The following is a 21,784-nucleotide window of genomic DNA, read 5'->3' on the forward strand; positions in this document are numbered from 1 at the left end:
AAGATTAATAATGTATTAAAAGCTTCCGAAATAAACAAAATGGCAAAAGCGTTAGAACAAAATGACTATGCCTCAGATCAGTCTTACTGGGGGAACTGTGCTGTACATGTAGAACTAGGTATGATTACAAGAACAGTCAAAACAACCCTCTTCCTCGCAGACCCAATTGCTGTGGGGGGGGGGGGGAGCTTGAAGTATTCAATGCCTGGGTCAACAGTGCAAGTCCGACCCTGCCTTTTCTTTTTACCTACTTGCCTATTTACTCCACTCTGGTAGTAATGTCCCAGAAAGCATTGTCCCAGTTGCTTTATAACATCTACATTATATATACATAGATATAAACAGTGTATGTAACCTAGAGGTAATATCTCCTATTTTTTTCACTTGGCTTGCTCTGAATTGAGGAGAGAAGAGGTAGCTGTACTGGAGTGAAGGTAAGTAAATGGTTATTTGAAAGTTCTTCGAGCATGGCAGGTAAGTGAGAGCTGCAGACAAGCCAGAGCATTAGTGATGCACAGGTCCTTCCAGCTCTGCTCCATGCTGTAAATGGGACTTTTAACTGTGTCCCCTTACACATTGGTGGAGTCAGTGGCAGAGCCCCTCAATGATGACCACCTGCAGGTTCAGGTACAGGCAGTAACGTAACTACCCCCTGTGGGGCATGGGTGCAGGCCCCCTCAAAAGCAATTTTCGGGGCTGATTCGGGCACCGATGGTGGGCCCCGAGGTGGTGCGGACCCTGGTGCAGTCACAACCTCCACACCCCCGGTAGTTCCACCACTGGGTATAGGAAAATAGCAGTGGTACCAGGGCTCAGGTGGGTGCTGGCGTGACGTCCTAGGGGCATGTTAGGAATATAGGATGTCCAAGAGGGCCTAGTGTTGTGCTTTTATATGGTCAGAGAACTACAGTTCTAATAACCTTATAAATGACAGTAGGCAGGCCCGGATTTGTGGCGAGGCCACATAGGCCTGGGCCTAGGGCTGCACATTTTTGGGGACGGCATGCGGCCCAGCTGCTCTTTGGGGAGCATGTGCTCCCAAGTGCTCCGGCGCTCGCACGCTGGCACTTTTGCGCCAGCGTGTGGTAGTGCGGCCAGAAGGCCAGAATACATATACAATTTCAATAAATATTGGTGAAACAATTCAACCTCTAGACATTTTGGTGGCCAGCAGATTTTTGACCCAAAATTGTCTGAAATTGAGGAACGTCACCGGAAAATTTGAAAATGCAGAGCCCAAAATCTGGTAACTGCCGACTCCCATTGCATGCTGGATATTGTAGTCTTACATTAAACTTGGCAGTTGGCAAATTGTTAAACAAAAACTACATTACCCAGGCTTGGAACATTAGGGTAGAACTACACGAGTGCTTTTGTATGATGGTGTCGGATCGACAAATGCATCCTACAAGTCTTGTGGGTTAGGGCAGGACTAAGCGAAACGCGTGGACCCGACACGTCGCAATGCGACTAAACGCATGCGACGTGTTGGATGTTTTACAGAAACAAATGAAGGAGAAATCGCAGGAAACAACTACATTGATCCGACTGTTTCCAGCGATTTCTCCTTCACTTCCGTTTTCTGTAAAACATCCTACACGTCGCATGTGTTTAGTCGCATTGCGACGTGTCGGGTCCACACGCTATGTCTAGTCCTGCCCTCAAAATACAATAGGACTGATACAAAAATAGGATGCGTAAACTACATGTGAAAGTTTCCATCCAACATGACACAACTGTCGGATGTGAATGCTACATACTGTGTCTTCATTCGTCAAGATAAAAATGGACCGTGTCTGAAAGACTTTTTTCCTCATTGAAATATATTGACTGTCGGGTGTAAACGCATGAACTAAAGACTCCATCCGACTTATCTGATCCGGCTTTACATTCTAGGCTTGGGGCATCAGATTTTGTAGCATCCTACAAAAGCTTGTGCTGTTGCGTGGTGTTTGCGCAGCGTAGTGTTGCATGGAGGATCAGATAACATCTGATGAAAAATGCTTGTGTATTTCTACCCTTAGGACTACACGGACGTTTTTGGCGCGATCCGACGTGCTGCAACAAATCGCATGCGACGGAAAAAAGGTAAGTGAATGCATTGTCGGATGCAGTTGCAGCGTTGATCCGAAGCGACACGTGCAGCATCTGCATCGGACAGTCGTGACGCATCACATGAATGCTGCGACTTCATCCGACAATGCATTCACTTACTTTATTTCCATCGCATGCGATTTGTCACAGTACGACGGAGCGCAACGAAAAAGTTTGTGCAGTCCTACCCTAAGGGTAAGAAAAAACTTTGGCTGTTTTCTATAGTACAAACCAGCCAAAGGCCCAAAAAGTAGCCCAAATAAGTACCGTGGCTAGTTAGTAATTTCAAAACTCACCTGGACACTGTCATGGGAAAAAAAAAATTTCAAAATGAATCAGTTAATAGTGCTGCTCCAGCAGAATTTTGCACTGAAATCCATTTCTCAAAAGAGCAAACAGATTTTTTTTATATTCAATTTTGAAATCCGACATGGGGCTAGACATATTGTCAATTTCCCAGCTGCCCCAAGTCATGTGACTTGTGCTCTGATAAACTTCAATCACTCTTTACTGCTGTACTGCAAGTTGGAGTGATATCACCCCCCTCCCTTCCCCCCCCCCAGCGGCCAAACAAAAGAACAATGGGAAGGTAACCAGATAGCAGCTCCCTAACACAAGATAACAGCTGCCTGGTAGATCTAAGAACAACACTCAATAGTAAAAACCCATGTCCCACTGAGACACATTCAGTTACATTGAGAAGGAAAAACAGCAGCCTGCCAGAAAGCATTTCTCTCCTAAAGTGCAGGCACAAGTCACATTGAATATAAAAAAATCTGTTTGCTCTTTTGAGAAATGGATTTCAGTGCAGAATTCTGCTGGAGTAGCACTATTAACTGATGTGTTTTGAAAAAAACATGTTTTCCGGTGACAGGATCCCTTTAGTAGCCCAATTTGGCTGGAAACCAGCCTACCTGGCAACCCTGGCCCAGAGCAGCAGTGGGAATTAAGCACAATAAGGATCAGTGGCTATTGGCTAAGCCTCTCCATTGTCCAAAGACAGCAGCTACCACTGAGCCACACACGTTCCCTCCTGTGTGAGCTTCTTGTAGGCGGGGCGTAATCTGAAGGCGGGGGGAGGGCTCCTCCCAGCTTTGACGTCACCGTGTCAGTCAACTGAAGGGAAAGCAGCGGCAGCAGCACCAGCATCATCGGCTTGAGATTCCACTTCCTGCATCAACCAGAGCGAGGAGCCTCCATGCCAGCCATGGACCTGGGTGCCCTCCTGGACGAGCTGGAGAGTGGGGACCAGGAGCTGGTGCAGAAGTCGCTGGCAGAGTATAACCAAGAGGTGAGGGGAGGCGCTGGGCTGCTGCCTGTGCTGCCTGGTGCCGGGCTCCTTGACCCTGTAGTGGGGGTGGGTGAGGCAATGATCAGCAGCTCCCTGAAACCCTGTACATCTGTATAAGATGCTGCCGCTGCCATGTGCATGTGTGTCTGGGGCTTTGTAATTACAACATCTCCAATCTGAGGCCCTCCAGCTGTTGTTGAGCTGCACAATGTTAATGCTTTTGTAATGCTGCTACTGACATCTCATGGGAGAGCTCGTTATACGTGTGTATTTATTCCTTTACTGTAATGTCAGCTTTTGTCTTTTGTGGCTAAATGCATGAAATAATATTATTATCAATATTATGGATATTATAGGGGGAGGGGTAGGGACGAACAGTTTTCTATATGCTCCATATGTTCTTCAGAGGTCTGGAATATACTGGAGTTCAAGGCACAATAAAGAGAAGAAAAGCAACCAATTTTGTCAGTGATATGTCTGAATCTTGCTTGGTTGTGTTGGTTATTTGGGAAGCAGTATTACACATTCATTAAAGGGCACAAAACCCCACCAAGTGCAATTTCAACTTTTTGTTTCGCCCCTGAACCCTACACCTGTACCGCCCCTCTACCCCCTCGGGTACCCTACCCCTGTACTGCCCCTCTGGTACCCTACCCCTGTACCGCCCCTCTGCCCCCTCTGGTACCCTACCCCTGTACCGCCCCTCTGCCCCCTCGGGTACCCTACCCCTGTACCGCCCCTCTGGTACCCTACCCCTGTACCGCCCCTCTGCCCCCTCGGGTACCCTACCCCTGTACCGCCCCTCTGGTACCCTACCCCTGTACCGCCCCTCTGCCCCCTCGGGTACCCTACCCCTGTACCGCCCCTCTACCCCCTCGGGTACCCTACCCCTGTACCGCCCCTCTGCCCCCTCTTGTACCCTACCCCTGTACCGCCCCTCTGCCCCCTCTGGTACCCTACCCCTGTACCGCCCCTCTGCCCCCTCTGGTACCCTACCCCTGTACCGCCCCTCTGCCCCCTTTGGTACCCTACCCCTGTACCGCCCCTCTGCCTCCTCGGGTACCCTACCCATGTACTGCCCCTTCGGGTACCCTCCCCCTGTACCACCCCTCGGCCTCTTCGGGTACCCTACCCCTGCACCCTAACCCTGTACTGCCCCCTCTGGTATCCTACCCCCGCCCCTGTACCAGATTACACCAAAGCTGTGCTGAGCAGTGTGCTTGACAGCTGTCATATTTTGCAAAGTCCGTTCCTATTTCTGGTTTCCGGGTTCTGATTTATTTTGTATTCCTGTTCTGCACACTGGGTCCAAATAAGTTTGATAAAAGGGATTATTCACCTTTGAGTTAACTTTTAGTATGATGTAGAGCGTGATATTCTGAGAGTCAATTTGCAATTGGTTTCAATTTTTTATTATTTGTGGTTTTCAAGTTATTCGGTTTGCAATTTCGGCAATCTGGTTGCTAGGGTCCAAATTACCCTAGCAACCATGCATTGATTCGAATGCGAGATTGGAATAGGAGAGGTCTGAACAGAAAGATGAGCAATCAAATGTAGTGATAAATTTGTAGCCTTGCAGAGCATTTGTCTTTTAGATGGGGTTAGAGTTGAGAGCTGGAAAGAATCGGTAGAGAAGGCTAATAACTAAAAAAACTATAAAAAAAAAATGAAATAATGATTACCAGTTGAAAAGTTGCTTAGAATTGGCCATTTTATAACATGCTAGTTATTTAGTTAAAGGTGAACCACCCCTTTAAAATAGTGTAATTAACAATATTATGTTATATAATATACCTATAATATACCTGGACAGGCAATCTTTGAATCCAACAAATGCGGGAATGCTGTAAGATGCCATAAACAATCGCTATTTATTGGGCCTATGGAATGCTGTTTGAGCCACCCTGCACTTAAAGCCATAGCTGTGAAAACATACAACATCAGAAATAACGTAAAAGGAAATGGGAATGTGTTAAAGAGCAGGGAACTAGCAATGCACAGGCTGCCCTGAGACCCAAGGTCTAACTGTCAGGGAAATTGAAGTTATCCTTCCTATTGGCTGGAGCCTGGAACCAGGCCTGGACTGGCAATCTGTGGGTTCTGGCAAATGCCAGAGGGGCTGCTGTATGGTTCCATAGAAAGTTACCACATAGTGGGCTGGAAGGGGGATGTTTGGGCCTCTGTGTACTTGGAATGGAAGTGTGAAAGCATCTATGGCATTCTGTCTATTGGCTACCAACATTACCCCCTCGCATTCTCATCAGTACCAATACTGCTCTTGCTCCTGGGCCAATGCTGCTCTTGCTCCTGGGCCAATGCTGCTCCTGCTCTTGCTCCCGGCCAATGCTAGTCTTGCTTCCTGCCAATGCTGCTCTTGCTCCCGGCCAATGCTGCTCTTGCAATATCACATGGAGCTTGGCCTCCCACATGACCCAAATAATTTTAGGTTTGAGTTTAGAAAGCCTCACCATTATAATGTAAGTGAATTAACGCTTGAATAAAGCGGAGTTGATATTAAAGATACCGGACTCCTGGATATACTTTGATCTGCGCTCCTCAGCTATTCAGGAGGAGATATTGTAGCAGTCGTGAATTGATTGGCATATCGCGAGAGCTGCGATCGGGTAGGAGACGCCATGGACTGGGAGAGCTCCGCCATTGCCGCAACATCGTGACCTGTTTGAGTTTAAAAAGTGTTTGCACAGCATAAGACCGGCCTCTAGGGAGATAAAAATTTTGCTAAAAGCAATGTACAGAGAAATTATGTAGTTTTAGAACAGACTTATTTTTAGCTTGTCTGGCCCTTGCATAAAGGGATTCTGATGGGTCCAATGACACAACATGGTCCATTAAAATAGGAGCCAGTTAACCTGCCTTTGTGTTTTTAGTGTGTCGGGGAGACATGGGGGTATGTTCTATCAAAGCGTGAAGTTCGAGATTGCCACAGTCCGTTTCTAAGGTATTTCTAAAGGAATATTTATCAAAGGATAAATTCACTTTCACCCATTGATATCTTTTAAAATAATTGGAGAGTGTCGGAATTTCACTGTAGAGGACTGTGGCGATCTCTAATTTCACTCTTTGATAAATATACCCCATGGAGTTTGTCCATGGTTTGAATCAGTGCTGTAAGGCTATCCACTGTACCACTGAGCTACCCTCTGCTCCCCAGCCGCTCTCTTACCTGCTACAAGGAAGTGGATGGAGTCCCGGTGGGGCAGAGGCGGGACAGAAGTGGAACCAATTTTCCCAGACCCAAACCCGCAGCCTGCGACCCGAACTGCAACCTGCATATTTACCCACTTTGATCCGCTACCCGACCCAGACCCGCAACTGCAGTATCGTAACTAGAGGGGACGGGTCCTGGTGCGTGACGCGCAGCTGGGCCCCGCCCCCCTCCGTACCACCCGCAGGGGGTGCGGTCCCTGGCCCGCTCGCACCCCCTGCTCCCCCGGTAGTTCCGCCACGGCGCAACTGCCTTATCCGCAACCCGACCTGCAACCTGCCGACCACCATCAAACAGGAAGTGATGGCGCTGCAAACCGGAAGTGACATCATCAAAAGTGGCCGGAACAGAAACAAGTTGTGTAAAACTTTAAAAGGAGTAAATATAGACAATATTACATAAGATAAGTATTTAAATGAGATTCGCAACCCGACCTGCGGTTATACCCGCACCCTATATCTTCCCCTCATTCCGAAGGGTCTCTACTTTTTTTGTGGGACTCTAGTTGGGGCCCCTCTGAAGATTCCAAATACGCCAATGCGCATTAACCACCATTTAATAACCAGTTATCAATTATAATTTCCTTTTTTTTTATTGTTTATGACCATAGTGGAACGACCATCAATGATTTTCCCACCTCCTCCATTGCCTACGATGTATATCCCCTGCCGCTGACATAATTGGAACAGCCGGGTTTAATGGAACTCTGCCTCGATGAATGTGCCGGCCTCTGTAACGTGAGCACATCACAGTACTGAATCTGTGTTTGTTCCTGAAATTCATTTGTAATGTTCAGTTAAGCGGATTCTAAAAGAAAAAAACATGATTTTATTTAGATTTTGAAATCGCTCTTTACTTTTAGGCTAATGGCAGTGACAGGCGGGCAGGGGTGTTTTCCATTGACTGCTGCTGTTTTTCTGTGATTTCTCTCAAACCCGCTGGCAGATTTGTGCAGCAGCCTTGAGCTGAGGGGTACAAAAAACATTTTTACTGTCTTCAGTAGAGGCGGTGGGTTCCCCCCTCCAAAGGTGTCTTCCCAGGCCTTCTGGCCCCCTATACAGAAAATAAAGCCCTGCCTAGAGCATTTTGTCTCTGGTTATGGAACCCACCTCTTCTTTAAAGGAATAGTAACATCAAAAAATGAAAGTGTTTTAAAGTATTTAGAATATAATGTACTATTTCCCTGTACAGGTATCGGATCTGTTATCCGGAAACCCGTTATCCAGAAAGCTCAGAATTACGGAAAGGCAGTCTCCCATAGACTCCATTATAATCAAATAATCCAACTTTTAAAAAGTGATTTGCTTTTTCTCTGTAATAATAAAACAGTAGCTTGTACTTGATCCAAACTAAGATATAAGTAATCCTTATTGGAAGCAAAACCAGCCTATTGGGTTTGATTAATTGATTTTCTAGTAGACTTAAGGTATTAAGATCCAAATTATGGAAATATCCGTTATCTGGAAAGCCCCAGGGCCCGAGCATTCTGGATAACAGGTCCAAAACCTGTAGTAATATAATTCCTGTATTTGTTTTAGAAATACTACTACAGTTTATACAAACAAGCTGCTGTGTAGCCATGGGGGCAGCCATTCAAAGCACAGGTTACATAGCAGATAACAGATATAGTCTGTAGAACACCAATTTTATTTTATCCCAGAGTTTATCCGTTATCTGCTATGTAAACTGTGCCTTTTCAGCTTGAATGGCTGCCCCCATGTCTACACAGCAGATTGTTTATATAAACTATAATAGAGTTTCTGAAGCAAACTCATCAGTTTTACCAGTGCAGGGCAACAGTTCATTATATTTTCATTATTTTAAAACACTTTAATTTTTTGGTGTTACTATTCCTTTAAATAAATGCAGGTTTTGTTTTAGAAACTAGATATTATTTGTGGCCTAAAACTGTGGTCGGTTTTTCCTAGGAAAACCTGAACACTATTGCCAATTTTATTCATGTTTTCTTACTTTCTCTAACAAAGCAGTGGTTCTGTTTTATGACTGGGATTGTAGGCACCTTTTTAACAGCATTCAGCCCACAGTCGTCAGAGATCCCCATTTTTTCTCTTAAACCCATTATTTTCATTGTTGCAGGAGCTTTTCATCTCTAGCATAAAGTTGCCATATTCCAATATTCTGTTCTTAGATAATGGGAAATACATTAGGCTAACTAAGTCCCTTTTAAGAATATGAGGTATTCACAATGAAACCAGCTCTTTTATTTTAAACGGGAAGGAAAGCCTAACAATTTTGAAAATGTAACTTTCCAATATATATTCATTACAACATGTTAAAGGGGCTGTTCACCTTTAAAGGGGTTGTTCACCTTCCAAACACTTCCAAACACTTTTTGTTCAGTTGTTTTCAGATTATTCCCCAAAAATAAAGACTTTTTTCAATTACTTTCCATTATTTTATTTTTTAAATTTTTCCAAAATCTAAGTTTAAAGTTGAATGGTTCTCTCTCTGGTGTTTCAGTCTGGCTGCTCAGTAATTCAGGTGCAGATTCTGAACTGTTACAATTTTGCAACATTTAGTTGATCCATTTCTCAGCAGCATCTCTGGAGTTTTAGCAACTATTGTATCAATTCTAACAGCTGCCTTTAATGCAACTCAGAGATTCTGCTCCTCAGCAGGGACAAAGATAAGAAATGTATCAACTAAATGTATCAATTTAGAACAGTTTACAGGGTCGGCGACCCCCCTCCCAGAGCTGCTTTAGAAGGTGAAAAATTACACTTTACACTTCAATATTAAAAAACAGGGACACGGAAAACGAAAAAGTCGTTATTTATGGTAAACTATCTGAAAACAACTAGTTGTTTCAAGGTGAACAACCCCTTTAAATTAACTTTTAATATGATATAGAAAGGGATATTCTGAGGCAATTTGCAATTGGTTTTCATGTTTTATTATTATTATTTTTTTTTAATGATTTCACTTTTTATTAAGCGGCTCTTCAGTTTGTAATTTCAGCACACTGGTTGCTAGGGACCAAATTCCCCTAGCAATCATGCATTGATTTGAATAAGAGACTGGAATATGAATAGGAGAGACCTGAATAGAAAGAGGAGTAATAAAAAGTAGCAATAACAATAATTTGTAGCCTTACAGAGCATTTGTTTTTCAGATGGGGTCAGTGACCCCATTTGAAAGCTGGAAAGAGTCAGAAGGCAAATAATTAAAAAAAAAAACTACATAAAATCAAAAATGAAAAACAATTGAAAAGCTGCATAGTTTTAGCCATTCTATAACATACTTAGTTATCTTATAGGTGAACCACCCCTTTAATGGATTTTAGCAATCTCTGCCCCATCCTTTTTTCTGCTTTGATGATTCTGACTTTTGCAACAATGTAGCAGAAGCCATCCGATTAACAGAGGCATGCAAGGCTTTCTGCTGTGTTCTTCTAGAGGCAGAACCAGCAGTGCAGAATGGAAATAACATTTACACATAACTGAAAGTTTTGGGATGAATAAACCCTGGTAAGTTTCTTAGAATGACTATTCTATTTTTCGGGGTTACATCCCCTTTAACGCTGACCTGTTTAGCAGCTTATTGCTTCAGGTGAGAATACGCATGGCTAACAACGTGCACATAAATAATGTACAGTGTCGAACTACAGGGAAGTTGCTCTCTGCGTGAGCTTCTTCTCTATAAATGGAATATTTAAGCATGGAGGAAATGAAACGGAATATGATGCATTAAAGCCATAATAAATCCCTCTGGGAACGGGGCATCTCTAATTTTTATGTTATTTAATGGAAAGTTTCCATAAAAATTCTATGGAAAGGAGTTTCTGGAAATGCATAGAAGTGTAAGAGCTTTTAATAAAAGTACAACATGGAATTTTCCCCATGTTCCACTGCCTACGTGTATCATGCAACTGGTATAATCGTTATAAGCAGGGACCCTGCTGGGCAGATGTACATAATAACCCAGAAAAACTAAACTATACCCCCAAAATGGATACTTGAGCAACAGATAGTTTATATCAAATTAAGTGGCATATTAAAGAATCTTACCAAACTGGAATATATATTTAAGTAAATATTGCCCTTTTACCGTACATCTCTTGCCTTGAACCACCATTACGTGATGGTCTGTGTGCTGCCTCAGAGATCAGCTGACCAGAAATACTGCAGCTCTAACTGTAACAGGAAGAAGTGTGGAAGCAAAAGACACAACTCTATTCGGTTAATTGGCTCATGTGACCTAACATGCATGGTTTGTTTGTGTGCACCGTAAATCCTACGATCCCAGGGGGCGGACCTTATTTTTTTTTTAAAATGTCCGTTTTCTATTTATGATTTCCCAATGACACATACTACTAAAAAAGTTTATCATCATGAAAATCGTTTATTGACATGAAGCAGGTTTTTACATATAAGCTGTTTTATGCAATATATTTTTATAGAGACCTACATTGTTTAAGGGACATAGTTTTCCTTTAAGGTTCGAATGATAAATTCAAATTTTCAAATTTTTTTTTTGTGTCAAAACTCACAAATTAGTATTTAAAAGCACCAACTCAAATGTAAATTTGACTGTGAGATTTATCATACCTCGACTATGGAAACAGTGCTAATTCAAATAGTATTTGCCACCTAAAACCAGCCGAGTTCATTTACAAATCAAAGGTCTTTTGAACCATTTGAATATGTTAATTGCCTTCCTGACATTCGAGTTTTTTTCCAGAGGAAAACTCGATTTGAATTTCATTACAATTTTCGGGTCGAGACTATCCAATCGGAATATTAGACGTTCGAGTTTTTTCATAAATAACCTCCCATTCGAGTTGTGAGTACATTCGAAATTTAAAAGAGTAAAAAAAAAAATTTACATAAATTCGAAATTTCATCTTTGATAAATAACCCCTTTAAATGATTTTTAAGTAGACTTAAACATTAAATAAACCCAATAGGATTGTTTTGCTTTCAATAAGGATTAATTATATCTTAGTTGGGCTAAAGTACAAGGTACTGTTTTATTATTACACAGAAAATGGAAATCATAAAATATGTGAATTATTTCATTATAATGGAGTCTATGGGAGATGGTCTTTCCATAATTCAGAGCTTTCTGGCTTTCTGGATAATGGATCTGATACCTGTACCCTGTCCCTATGTTCTATGGAAAAAAAAACCATAGTAGGTCGAACATGCATTCAATATGTTTTTTTTTGGGGGGGGGTTGGGAGGATTAAGAGCAGATAATGCTAAGAGTTTTTTATATATAATAATATCCTGGCTTGGGTATTCTAATGCTTAGAGTGTGATTGCCAGATTTGGCTGTGGGGGAGCATATAATATGGAGGATTTTAGGAATAATTTTCTAATGGCAAGAAATGGTGTTAAGTGCAAAAACAGGCAAAGGTCAGGATGTTTTTCAGACTTTGTACCCTTCCCCTCATCAGTGTTTGTGGCCACGGGTCTGGAGCACCCCCCATGAATACACCCTCTTGTGTGGTCCCCCCCCCCCACTGTTTTCATGAGAGGCTGGCAATTATGAGCTCCCATTCTGCCCCCTAAATTGCTTGTTAATCAGTTGAAACCCAATTCTGGTGCGCAAACAAGATTCTGAGATGATACAAGGCTTGTCTTAATAACAGGGTCCACAAAATGCTTTATATAATTATGAATTCCCAGACTGAAGGAAACAAGATTAAACTAATTTATATAGTGTAATTAAAGTTCATTTTGCTTGTCTAACTTGATGAAATAGGATTTGGGATCATTTTTTTCAGTGATGGGTCCCCTTTAAAGGCAAAATGGCACTAGAAAGTAAACCTTGTATTTTTTTACATCTCTCATAATATTGTCTTTGCGCGTTATTTATAATTTTGCCATAAAAGTATTTAGCTGATAATTTTACATTACATATCTCATCCCACCCATGTTTCTCTATGAGGAATCTGACATATTTGTGCAGCGGGAGTCCGTTAGCATTAGAAACACTGACAAGTTGAGAAGGGACAGTCAGGTTGGCAGGCAGGCAGGCAGGTTTAGGAACTACAAATAACAATTACAAAAGAAGACATATAATAGAAAACGATCAACATGACCTTTAGGCAACTTTTAGGGGCAGATTTATTAAGGGTCGAATTGAAAATTCTAATTTTCTCTCAAATTTGAATTGTGAATTATCCAAACTCGATTCGAGTTTTAATTTGAATTCAAATTAGAATTTCGAGATTTATCATACGCTGGCCCTTTAAGAACTCGAATTTGACAATTCGCCACCTAAAACCTGACGAATTCATGTATAAGTCAATAGGAGAGGTCCAGTGATCAATTTGAAGATGTTTGCAGCCTTTCTGACATTCAAGGTTTTTTTTTTTTGGAGAAAAAAAATCTATTTGATTTCGGTCAAATTCGATTATAGCTTTCGAGTCGATAAAATTAGTTCGAGTTTAAGATATTACATTTTTTAATAAGTAGTTGACTATTCGAATTTTGAGTAAAATCGAAATTCATGTTAAAAAAACTCACATGAATTAGAAATTCTACCCTTGATAAATGTACCCCTTTATGTACATTTAATATTTTGAAGAGTGTATGTTTCATTTTAAGCAGCAAAGTAATCAGAGTGTCCTCTTTAGAGAAACTCTTGAGATTAGGGATGCACCGCATCCAGGATTCGGTTAGGGATTTGGCCAGGATTCGGCCTTTTTCAGCAGGATTCGGATTCGGCCGAATCCTTCTGCCTGGCCGAACCGAATCCGAAATATAATTTGCATATGAAAATTAGGGATGAGGAGGGAAATTGCGTGACTTTTTGTCACAAAACAAGGAAGTAAAAAATGTTTTCCCCTTCCTATCCCTAATTTGCAAATGCAAATTAGGGTTCGGATTTGGTTCGGTATTCGGCCGAATCTTTTGCGAAGGATTCAGGGTTTTCGGCCGAATCCAAAATAGCGGATTCGGTGCATCCCTACTTGAGATGGATTGGAATTTGCTACCACGAGGAAGGAACTGGGTGGTGGCAGTTAGAATATTCCATTTCCTTGGTACTGTCTCTTTGCTGGGCATTATTTTTATAATGTGCTTAAAATCAGTGCTTTTCAGTGGGGCCGTAGCAATTAGTTAGTTATTGGAATTCCAAGCTGGATTGATGCAGAACACAAAGTATTTGTACTGCTTTAAAACTAAAAACCTTGTTTAAAGGGGATGTAAACCCAAATATAATATGTAACTTTACAATATACCTGGTAATGGTGTGCGGGTTGAGAAATTCTCGTCTCGCAGCTGACCCTAACCCGCCCCTTCCCAACCTGCACCCAGCCTGACGTTACCCCTCTATGTACCCACCCTCCAGTGACATCACAAAAGGGACAGGGGCGGGTCTATAAATGTAGGCGCCGGAAGCTGGCAGTGCTAGGTCGCGGCCAGGAGAGCAGAAGAACGACCCGAAGATTTTATTTTGTTGTGATGTCGTGAAGCTCTGCCGCTGCTATTAAATTTGAAATCGAATTTTTTACCCAGTCCAACACAAGCTAAGGTTGGGTGCTTAATTGTTTGCATGATTGATTACAGCATTAATCTCACCTTTGCATAATATCTTTATTATACGCAAAAGCCATGAATATCTTGTAAATTATATCCTTATAAACGGTGAGTTCTGATGTCATTTCTATCACATGACTCACTGAAATTTGTGTATTATAATAAATAAAGTACCCCCAGTTGCAAAATATGAGGATATTAGAGGTCACCTCGGAGTTCCATGACCTGTATTATATGTTCATGAAACTCCTTGGTAACGTATAATATCCTTATATTATACATACTTTATTCACTATATAATCTTACAGTGGAGACATCACAACTGCACAACTGTAATAGTTTTAGGACATTATTCCAGTTTTATCATTGATTATTTACAGCCTTGTTGAAAGGGAAGGGCTGGGGAGTTTATTTTTTCGGTTTTGATGGACAGTTGTTGGTTCAGTAATCCCTGCTACAGCTTAACTCATTATACACAATACTAATGCTTGTGCACACATTAACCCTTAACCCTGAAGCAGTTCTGAATGTTGAAACAATGTAAGACAAGGCAGCCGATTAACAGACCTGTCTTTGCTGGGTGTAGGGATCTAAGACTTTTGCAACATTGTTTAAACGGTAACAATCACACGTTAAAGGTTTTCTGTCATGATTTTTATGGTGTCGTTTTTATTTCTAATTTACATTGTTTACACTGCAAATAATTCACTACCATATAAAATTTAATTCCTGAACCAGCAAGTGTATTTTTTAGTTGTAATATTGGTGTGTAGGCGCACTTTAGGATAGAACTGCTTTCTGTCAGGCTGTTGTTTCTCCTACTCAATGTAACTGAATGTGTCTCAGTGGGACCTGCTGTGGGAGCTACTATCTGGTTACCTTCCCATTGTTCCATTGTTAGGCTGCTGGTGGGAAAGGGGGGGGATATCACTACAGTACAACAGTAAAGAGTGAATGAAGTTTATCAGAGCACAAGTCACATGACTGGGTTCAGCTGGGAAACTGACAATATGTCTAACCCCATGTCAGATTTCAAAATTAAATATGAAAAAATCAGTTTGCTCTTTTCAGAAACAGATTTCAGTGCAGAATTCTGCTGGAGCAGCACTATTTAACTGATGCATTTTGAAAAAAAAAAAAAAAACATTTTCCCATGATAGTATCCCTTTAAGCAAATTCTGCTTTCAATAGTAATTGTTTTTACAAATAACTTTTAAAAGCACTGAAAATGTCTAGTAACTATATATTGCAGTAGTAGCTTCTAATTATGTCATCTCTTTGTTAGGCAAATTTTTATTTTGGAGTTGACTTGCCCTTTAACAAGGCTATTGGCCTAAGGAATGCTAAATGTAACACGCAGAATGTTCTAGATATTCATTAAGCTGCTACAGCTTTTGGGTCCGTAGGAGTTGAAACACATTTGAAGAGAAGGACTTTGTGCATTAAATTGGTGGTTCGCTTTTAAAAGTTATCTTTTAGTATGTTATAGGATGCCCAATTCTAAGCAAATTTTTAAATCAATTACATTTTTTCATAGTTTTTGAATTATTTACCTTTTCCTTCTAACTCTTTCCAGGTTTCAAATGGGGGTCACTGACCCCATCTAAAAACAAATGCTCTGTAAAGCTACAAATGTATTGTTATTGCTGTTCTTTATTACTCATCTTTCTATTCAGGCCTCTCCTATTCATATTCCAGTCTCTTATTCAAATCAGTGCATGGTTGCTAGGGTAATTTGGACCCTAGCAACCAGATGCTGTAATTGCAAACTGGATAAAAAATCTAAATAACTCAAAAACCTTAAATAATAAAAAATTAAAACCAATTGCAAATCGTCTCAGAATATCACTCTCTACATCATACTAAAATTAATTTAAAGGTGAACAACCCCTTTAAAAAGAAACATTCGGAACTGTGCAAATGTAACAGCCTAATAATACGCTGTAACAATGAACTTGCCAGAAAGTAAAACATGACTCTTGGCTAATGTTCTGCTTAATTGGCTCTATTACTGAACAGTCTAGGCCACAGGTTTATATTCTGCTATTTATCATCCCCCAGTGATTTGATTTTTCAACCTGCATTGCAACAAGTGATGATTTCTGCATGTTCCTAGTATATTTACTGTATTATGCTTCACATTTGCAGTATTATGTATCACATTTTTTACCCACAAAAAACCCAGAAAAAATGTGTAGGACTTGCATGCGGATGATCACGGGTCCCAATCTAGGCTAATTTTCTGGGGTTTTTTTGTACCCATGATGATGTCACATCTGGTTTGTGATGATGTAATTTCCAGTTTATGGTGCCAATTCTGGATTTCTGCACCATTCCTTTCTTTGCACTGCATTGCTTATGTTAGATTTTGCTAGCTAAGGTTCAGATTTGGTTCATTATCTAGCCAAATATTTTGTGGTTAAATCCACACTTTCCTATTATCCTTTGTCTATGCGTAGTCATCAGTAATAACCTTTCCACCATGTCCTCCCATTCTGTGCTTCAGTGATAGGCACCCTGTTGAACTTGGTTTTAAATTATCAAAGGCTTTCGGCTTCAGTTCTTTGTTATAATCATGAGACAAATGAAACAGTATTTAACTTTTTTTTTTATTTTTGGAAGTATGTGGTGTTTCTTTAAACTGTAACCTGGAAGCCTTACCAACTTGTCCCCAAGGGGATCTTTCAAAGGAGGCTGTGCATTTCTTTCAATTCACTTTGACATCAACAGTTTTAATTGTTCCCCAGTGATGGCCGAGGGCATTTAAACACATCTTGGCTGTATAATTGTTTTTATGGAAAGCCAGAAAAGTGTTTGAAGTCAGATATGAAAACTGCAGCTACAGGTGGATTGACTTAAAGAGCAAGTAACACAAAACTGAACATGGTTGCTGCCTAATAGCAAACTGGATGGTTTAACTCTGATGCAATTTCAGTATATATATATATATATATATATATATATATATATATATATATATATATATATATATATATATATATATATATATATATATATATATATATATATATATATACTGAAATTATATATATATATATATGCTATCCCACCACCACAGTCCCTTACCAGAGATTATTATCCCACTGTTACTATAGTCACCATCTCTCCCTATTGTACCTGCTATCCTACAGTCACATTCCCTTCCCAGAGACTATTATCCACTGTTACTATAGGCACCATCTCTCCCTACTATACCTGCTATCCCACAGTCACACTCCCTTCCCAGAGACTATTATCCACTGTTACTATAGACACCATCTCTCCCTACTATACCTGCTATCCCACAGTCACACTCCCTTCCCAGAGACTATTATCCACTGTTACTATAGGCACCATCTCTCCCTACTATACCTGCTATCCCACAGTCACACTCCCTTCCCAGAGACTATTATCCACTGTTACTATAGGCACCATCTCTCCCTACTATACCTGCTATCCCAACGTCACACTCCCTTCCCAGAGACTATTATACCACTGCTACTATAGGCACCATCTCTCCCTACTATACCTGCTATCCCACAGTCACATTCCCTTCCCAGAGACTATTATACCACTGCTACTATAGTCACCATCTCTCCCTACTATACCTGCTATCCCACAGTCACACTCCCTTCCCAGAGACTATTATCCACTGTTACTATAGGCACCATCTCTCCCTACTATACCTGCTATCCCACAGTCACACTCCCTTCCCAGAGACTATTATCCACTGTTACTATAGGCACCATCTCTCCCTACTATACCTGCTATCCCACAGTCACACTCCCTTCCCAGAGACTATTATCCACTGTTACTATAGGCACCATCTCTCCCTACTATACCTGCTATCCCACAGCCACAGTCCATTACCAGCAGCTATTATCCCCACTGTTACTATAGACACAAAGCACAATTTGCAAGACTTTTGGGCTTCTTTGCACTAAATTGGTCAGATTGCTTGTCAGTCACGATGCAGAAACTGCATTCAGCACCTCCATTTTATGCATCACTTTGCATTCCCTGTTCCCAAATGAACATACTGCTGTAACATTCAATTCACCTTTTCCTGTTGATAAGATGGATTATCTCTATAAGGCTTAAGATTTATTTCCATTATAGCCTCTGTAAGGTGCTTGATTGCCTTTTTTATATTAAGTGACGGCTTGCTTCTGATTACTAATGGTAAGTATTCACGTCAGCAGTTTACAGAAGAAGATTTTTCCGTTGGGAACTGAATGTTATGCGGAACAGGGAATAAAAATGCACAGTGCATTTAGGTTTGCTTTGAAATGTATTTTCTGTTTCCCTAGAATAATGACAAAATGCAGAATGGAATAGGAAAAATGTATGGGGTTCAATGGGGAGTACATGCGGGATATAATTTTTTGTAAAGTTTTAAGCCCATTAAAGAATGAGGAGAATAGAATAGACCTGATAGAATTGTGAGTATATCCTTGTTAGAATGGCCTGAACAGTGTGGCAAGACCAGATAGAATAGAATGGGTGGGATTAAATAATGTCCTGGATAGATTAGGAAGAATAAATGGATAGAATACGGAGAGTGAGACAGAATGGAATGAGTGGGATAAAATAATAAGCTGTTCTGGATGGAATGGTTTGGGGCAAAATAGTGCACTTAGTGAGATTTTCATGAGATGGGATGTGGCATTGAATAGAGACAAGGCACTGAATTAAAGAACGGGTATACATGAGATAGAATGATTGTGTGCCGATGAAAGGATGGGCATGCATGTGATTAAATGAGAGTTTGTGCAGGATGGAATGATACAGATGCTTGTGTTGAATGAGTAGCATGTGATGACTTGAGTGGTGCGAGTACCTGTGATAAAATGATGCAGGAATAAGAGTGGGAGGTGAATAGAATGAGCAATGTATAGGACAGAACTGGGTAGTACAATGAATGGAAAATGTGACCAAGGCAGAACGGTGAATATAAAATGAACTGAAATTATATGATGGATAGAATTTTAGAGCGTGTGCAAGATTTATTATGATCAAAGAACAACAAAGAATGGTTTGAAGGCCTCCCTCTGGCAGGGAATATGTATTTTGTGTGGTTTGGTTGCTATTGGGAATTTCCCTACAATATCTTTAAACACAGATGATCACGGCTCACTGATTCATTTAAACTTTTTCTGTTTCTGTCTTTAGAATTCCCAGTGCTTTTTCTTCAATGCAGAGCAGAGGGAAGAACGGAAGGTAGGCTACACCAATACATCAGGCTCCAATGACTTCAATTTTACTCTCTTATTTAATTCTTCTGTGGGATCAGTACATTTATCTGGATAATGCTCTTACAACTTCCAGCTTCTCTCTTACCACAAATATAATTTTATTTAATTATTTTTGTCTGTAGCTACAGTATATTGTGCTGGCAGCAAGTAGCACCAGTTCCAAATCACAGACCTGGTTGGGTCTTACTAGAATGGGTTAGATTTAAGACTTTGTGGTTGAGCATGGTTCAATCATTGAGATGATTCTTAGTGGCATGCTATTCCTAATTGCTACATATATTGAAATAAACACTAAACACTTGCCTACATTTCTGGAACTATAGCAAAGTGACTGTTACTATCCTGTTTTTATATGTTTATAACTTTTTAAAATGATCAGTTACCAATATTACACCACAAAGTGGGTTGAAATCAGGCCTGGACTGGCAATCTGTGGGTTCTGACAAATACCAGGGGGATGTTATAAGATGCCATAGATAGTCACTATTTATTGGGCTGGTGGGGGGCTCTTTGGGCCTCTGTGTGCCTAAAATACCAGGGCCTATTTTAATTCTCAGTCCAGACCTGTCTGAGATCCAAAAAATGTAAGAAACATTGTTCCATAGTGTCCCATAATTGGATTCCCCACTTGGCCCATTTAATATCAAGATAACCTAACCGTTTAGGCCAAAAACTATCCTTTGCTTTATTAAGGTATTTTATTAAAGGAGAACTAAAGAAGTAGCTAGAAATGTTGTACATTATGTTTTAGGCATCTGTACCAGCCCAAGGCAACCACAGCCTTTTAGCAGTAAAGATCTCTGTCTCCAAAGATGCCCCAGTAGCTCCCCATCTTCTTTTCTGCTGATTCACTGCACATGCTCTGTGCTGCTGTCACTTACTGAGTTTAGGGACCCACTCACAATATACAGTACACATAGAATAGAAATGTCACAATATAAGGCTGATTAGTAATTAATACAGATAATTACTACATGGCAGCACAGAAACCAGTGCAATTAGCATCAGAATTTAATAATCAGCCCTGTAGCATCAGCTTATATTTATTACAGGCCAACCTCATTTTCTGCTTGATAATTTGCGACGACCCCTAAGCTTCTCAACAGCTGCTCAGAGCCCACTAAGCATGTGAGTGTCGCAGACACTTTCCAAGATGGTGACCCCCTGTGACAAGTTTGAAGTCCTGGATCATTGCTGCTATTGAGAAGCTGAAACTTTAGTCTGGTGCAATAAGTTCACTTTATAAAATATGGCATATTTAGCCATTTTAATTTTTAGGGTTTAGTTCTCCTTTAAGTCTTTATTACCTATGATTATGGACAATCTACATCCATGCCATTCTACATTTTAGTGCGGTGAGTACAAAACATTTGGAAGCTGGATAATAAAATTATAATGTCATAGAAATCTGTATCAATGAGGCTCTTAGGGGGTAATGTAGTAACAAGTGCAATATTTAGGCCAGGTCTTCAAACTCGTAGCAGCCAATCAGATGTTTGCTTTGAGACAGCCAACCAGTAAATGCTGCCTGCTGATTGGCTGCTATGGGGCAAATGGAGCAAAACTGTGCAGCAGGTTTTCCATTACCTCCATCCAGAGGCTGGGCATGTATACTGCTTAGCAATGTTGGGCAACCTCCTGGCTGCTGTACAGGTCTTGGTTTGGATGATATTTTAGCATCCCTTTTTAGATGCAGTTCAACAGAATAATAATGAGTTGCTAGGCAGTGCTCCCTTCTGCATTGTCTGTGTATAATAGCAGCACTGAGATGAGAGAGAATCCTGTGGGTGTACGTAATCTCATTGGGAAAAATACCTTCCTGCGCATAAGTATTTGGCATTAGCATTATAAAGTAGAACTTCATATGCAAGACCCATGAGGACAGGGAATTTCTGTGCATTGCTTTATGTGCAGTGATTGCCCCATGAAGCCTTTGCTTATTAAATAGCTATTTATTCACTGCTTGTGGAACATCCTTTAAATACATATATTAAAGGGGATGAATACACCCTTTTTTTATAAGTAAAGTTTCTGTTCATGTTATTTGTGTAAATGTTCCGTACTACATCATGTGAGCTTAGGTTATTTGAGATAATGCCGTATTTATGTTTTGTAAATGGGTATAAACCTTTGTGGGAGCCGCCATGTTGCTTTTTCTGATCTACATTGAGATCATATATGAACCAACAGTGCCCCCAGCCGACACAAATTCATTAAAAGAGGATACTTGATTTGTTTATTTTGATCTATCTTTTACTCTGCAAGACACGACACTGTGGTTGGTTTTCTAATTAGACTTTGTCCAAGATAGTCTCCCTTAAAATCAAATGTTCCCATTGATTTAGGGCTGGAGTAAGGGAAACCGAAACTTAAAGGGCATGTAAAGGCAAAAAAATAAAATCCCATTTTT

The 21,784-nt window shown here is 40.6% G+C and overlaps 1 protein-coding gene across 1 annotated transcript in view; it reads left to right on the forward strand.

The window, feature by feature from the left end:
• Positions 1 to 3,257: 3,257 nt before the first annotated feature.
• ric8a.S (RIC8 guanine nucleotide exchange factor A S homeolog) overlaps positions 3,258 to 21,784 on the forward strand; it is a gene marked incomplete at its 5' end in the record, with an annotated part of 40,545 nt that continues 22,018 nt past the window's right edge. The window contains 2 exon segments of the mRNA NM_001094881.1: positions 3,258 to 3,385; positions 19,292 to 19,339. Of these exon segments, the coding sequence (NP_001088350.1) occupies positions 3,302 to 3,385; positions 19,292 to 19,339 (132 nt within the window).

The sequence above is a fragment of the Xenopus laevis genome, chromosome 7S, assembly GCF_017654675.1.
Source record: "Xenopus laevis strain J_2021 chromosome 7S, Xenopus_laevis_v10.1, whole genome shotgun sequence".
NCBI lineage: Eukaryota > Metazoa > Chordata > Amphibia > Anura > Pipidae > Xenopus > Xenopus laevis.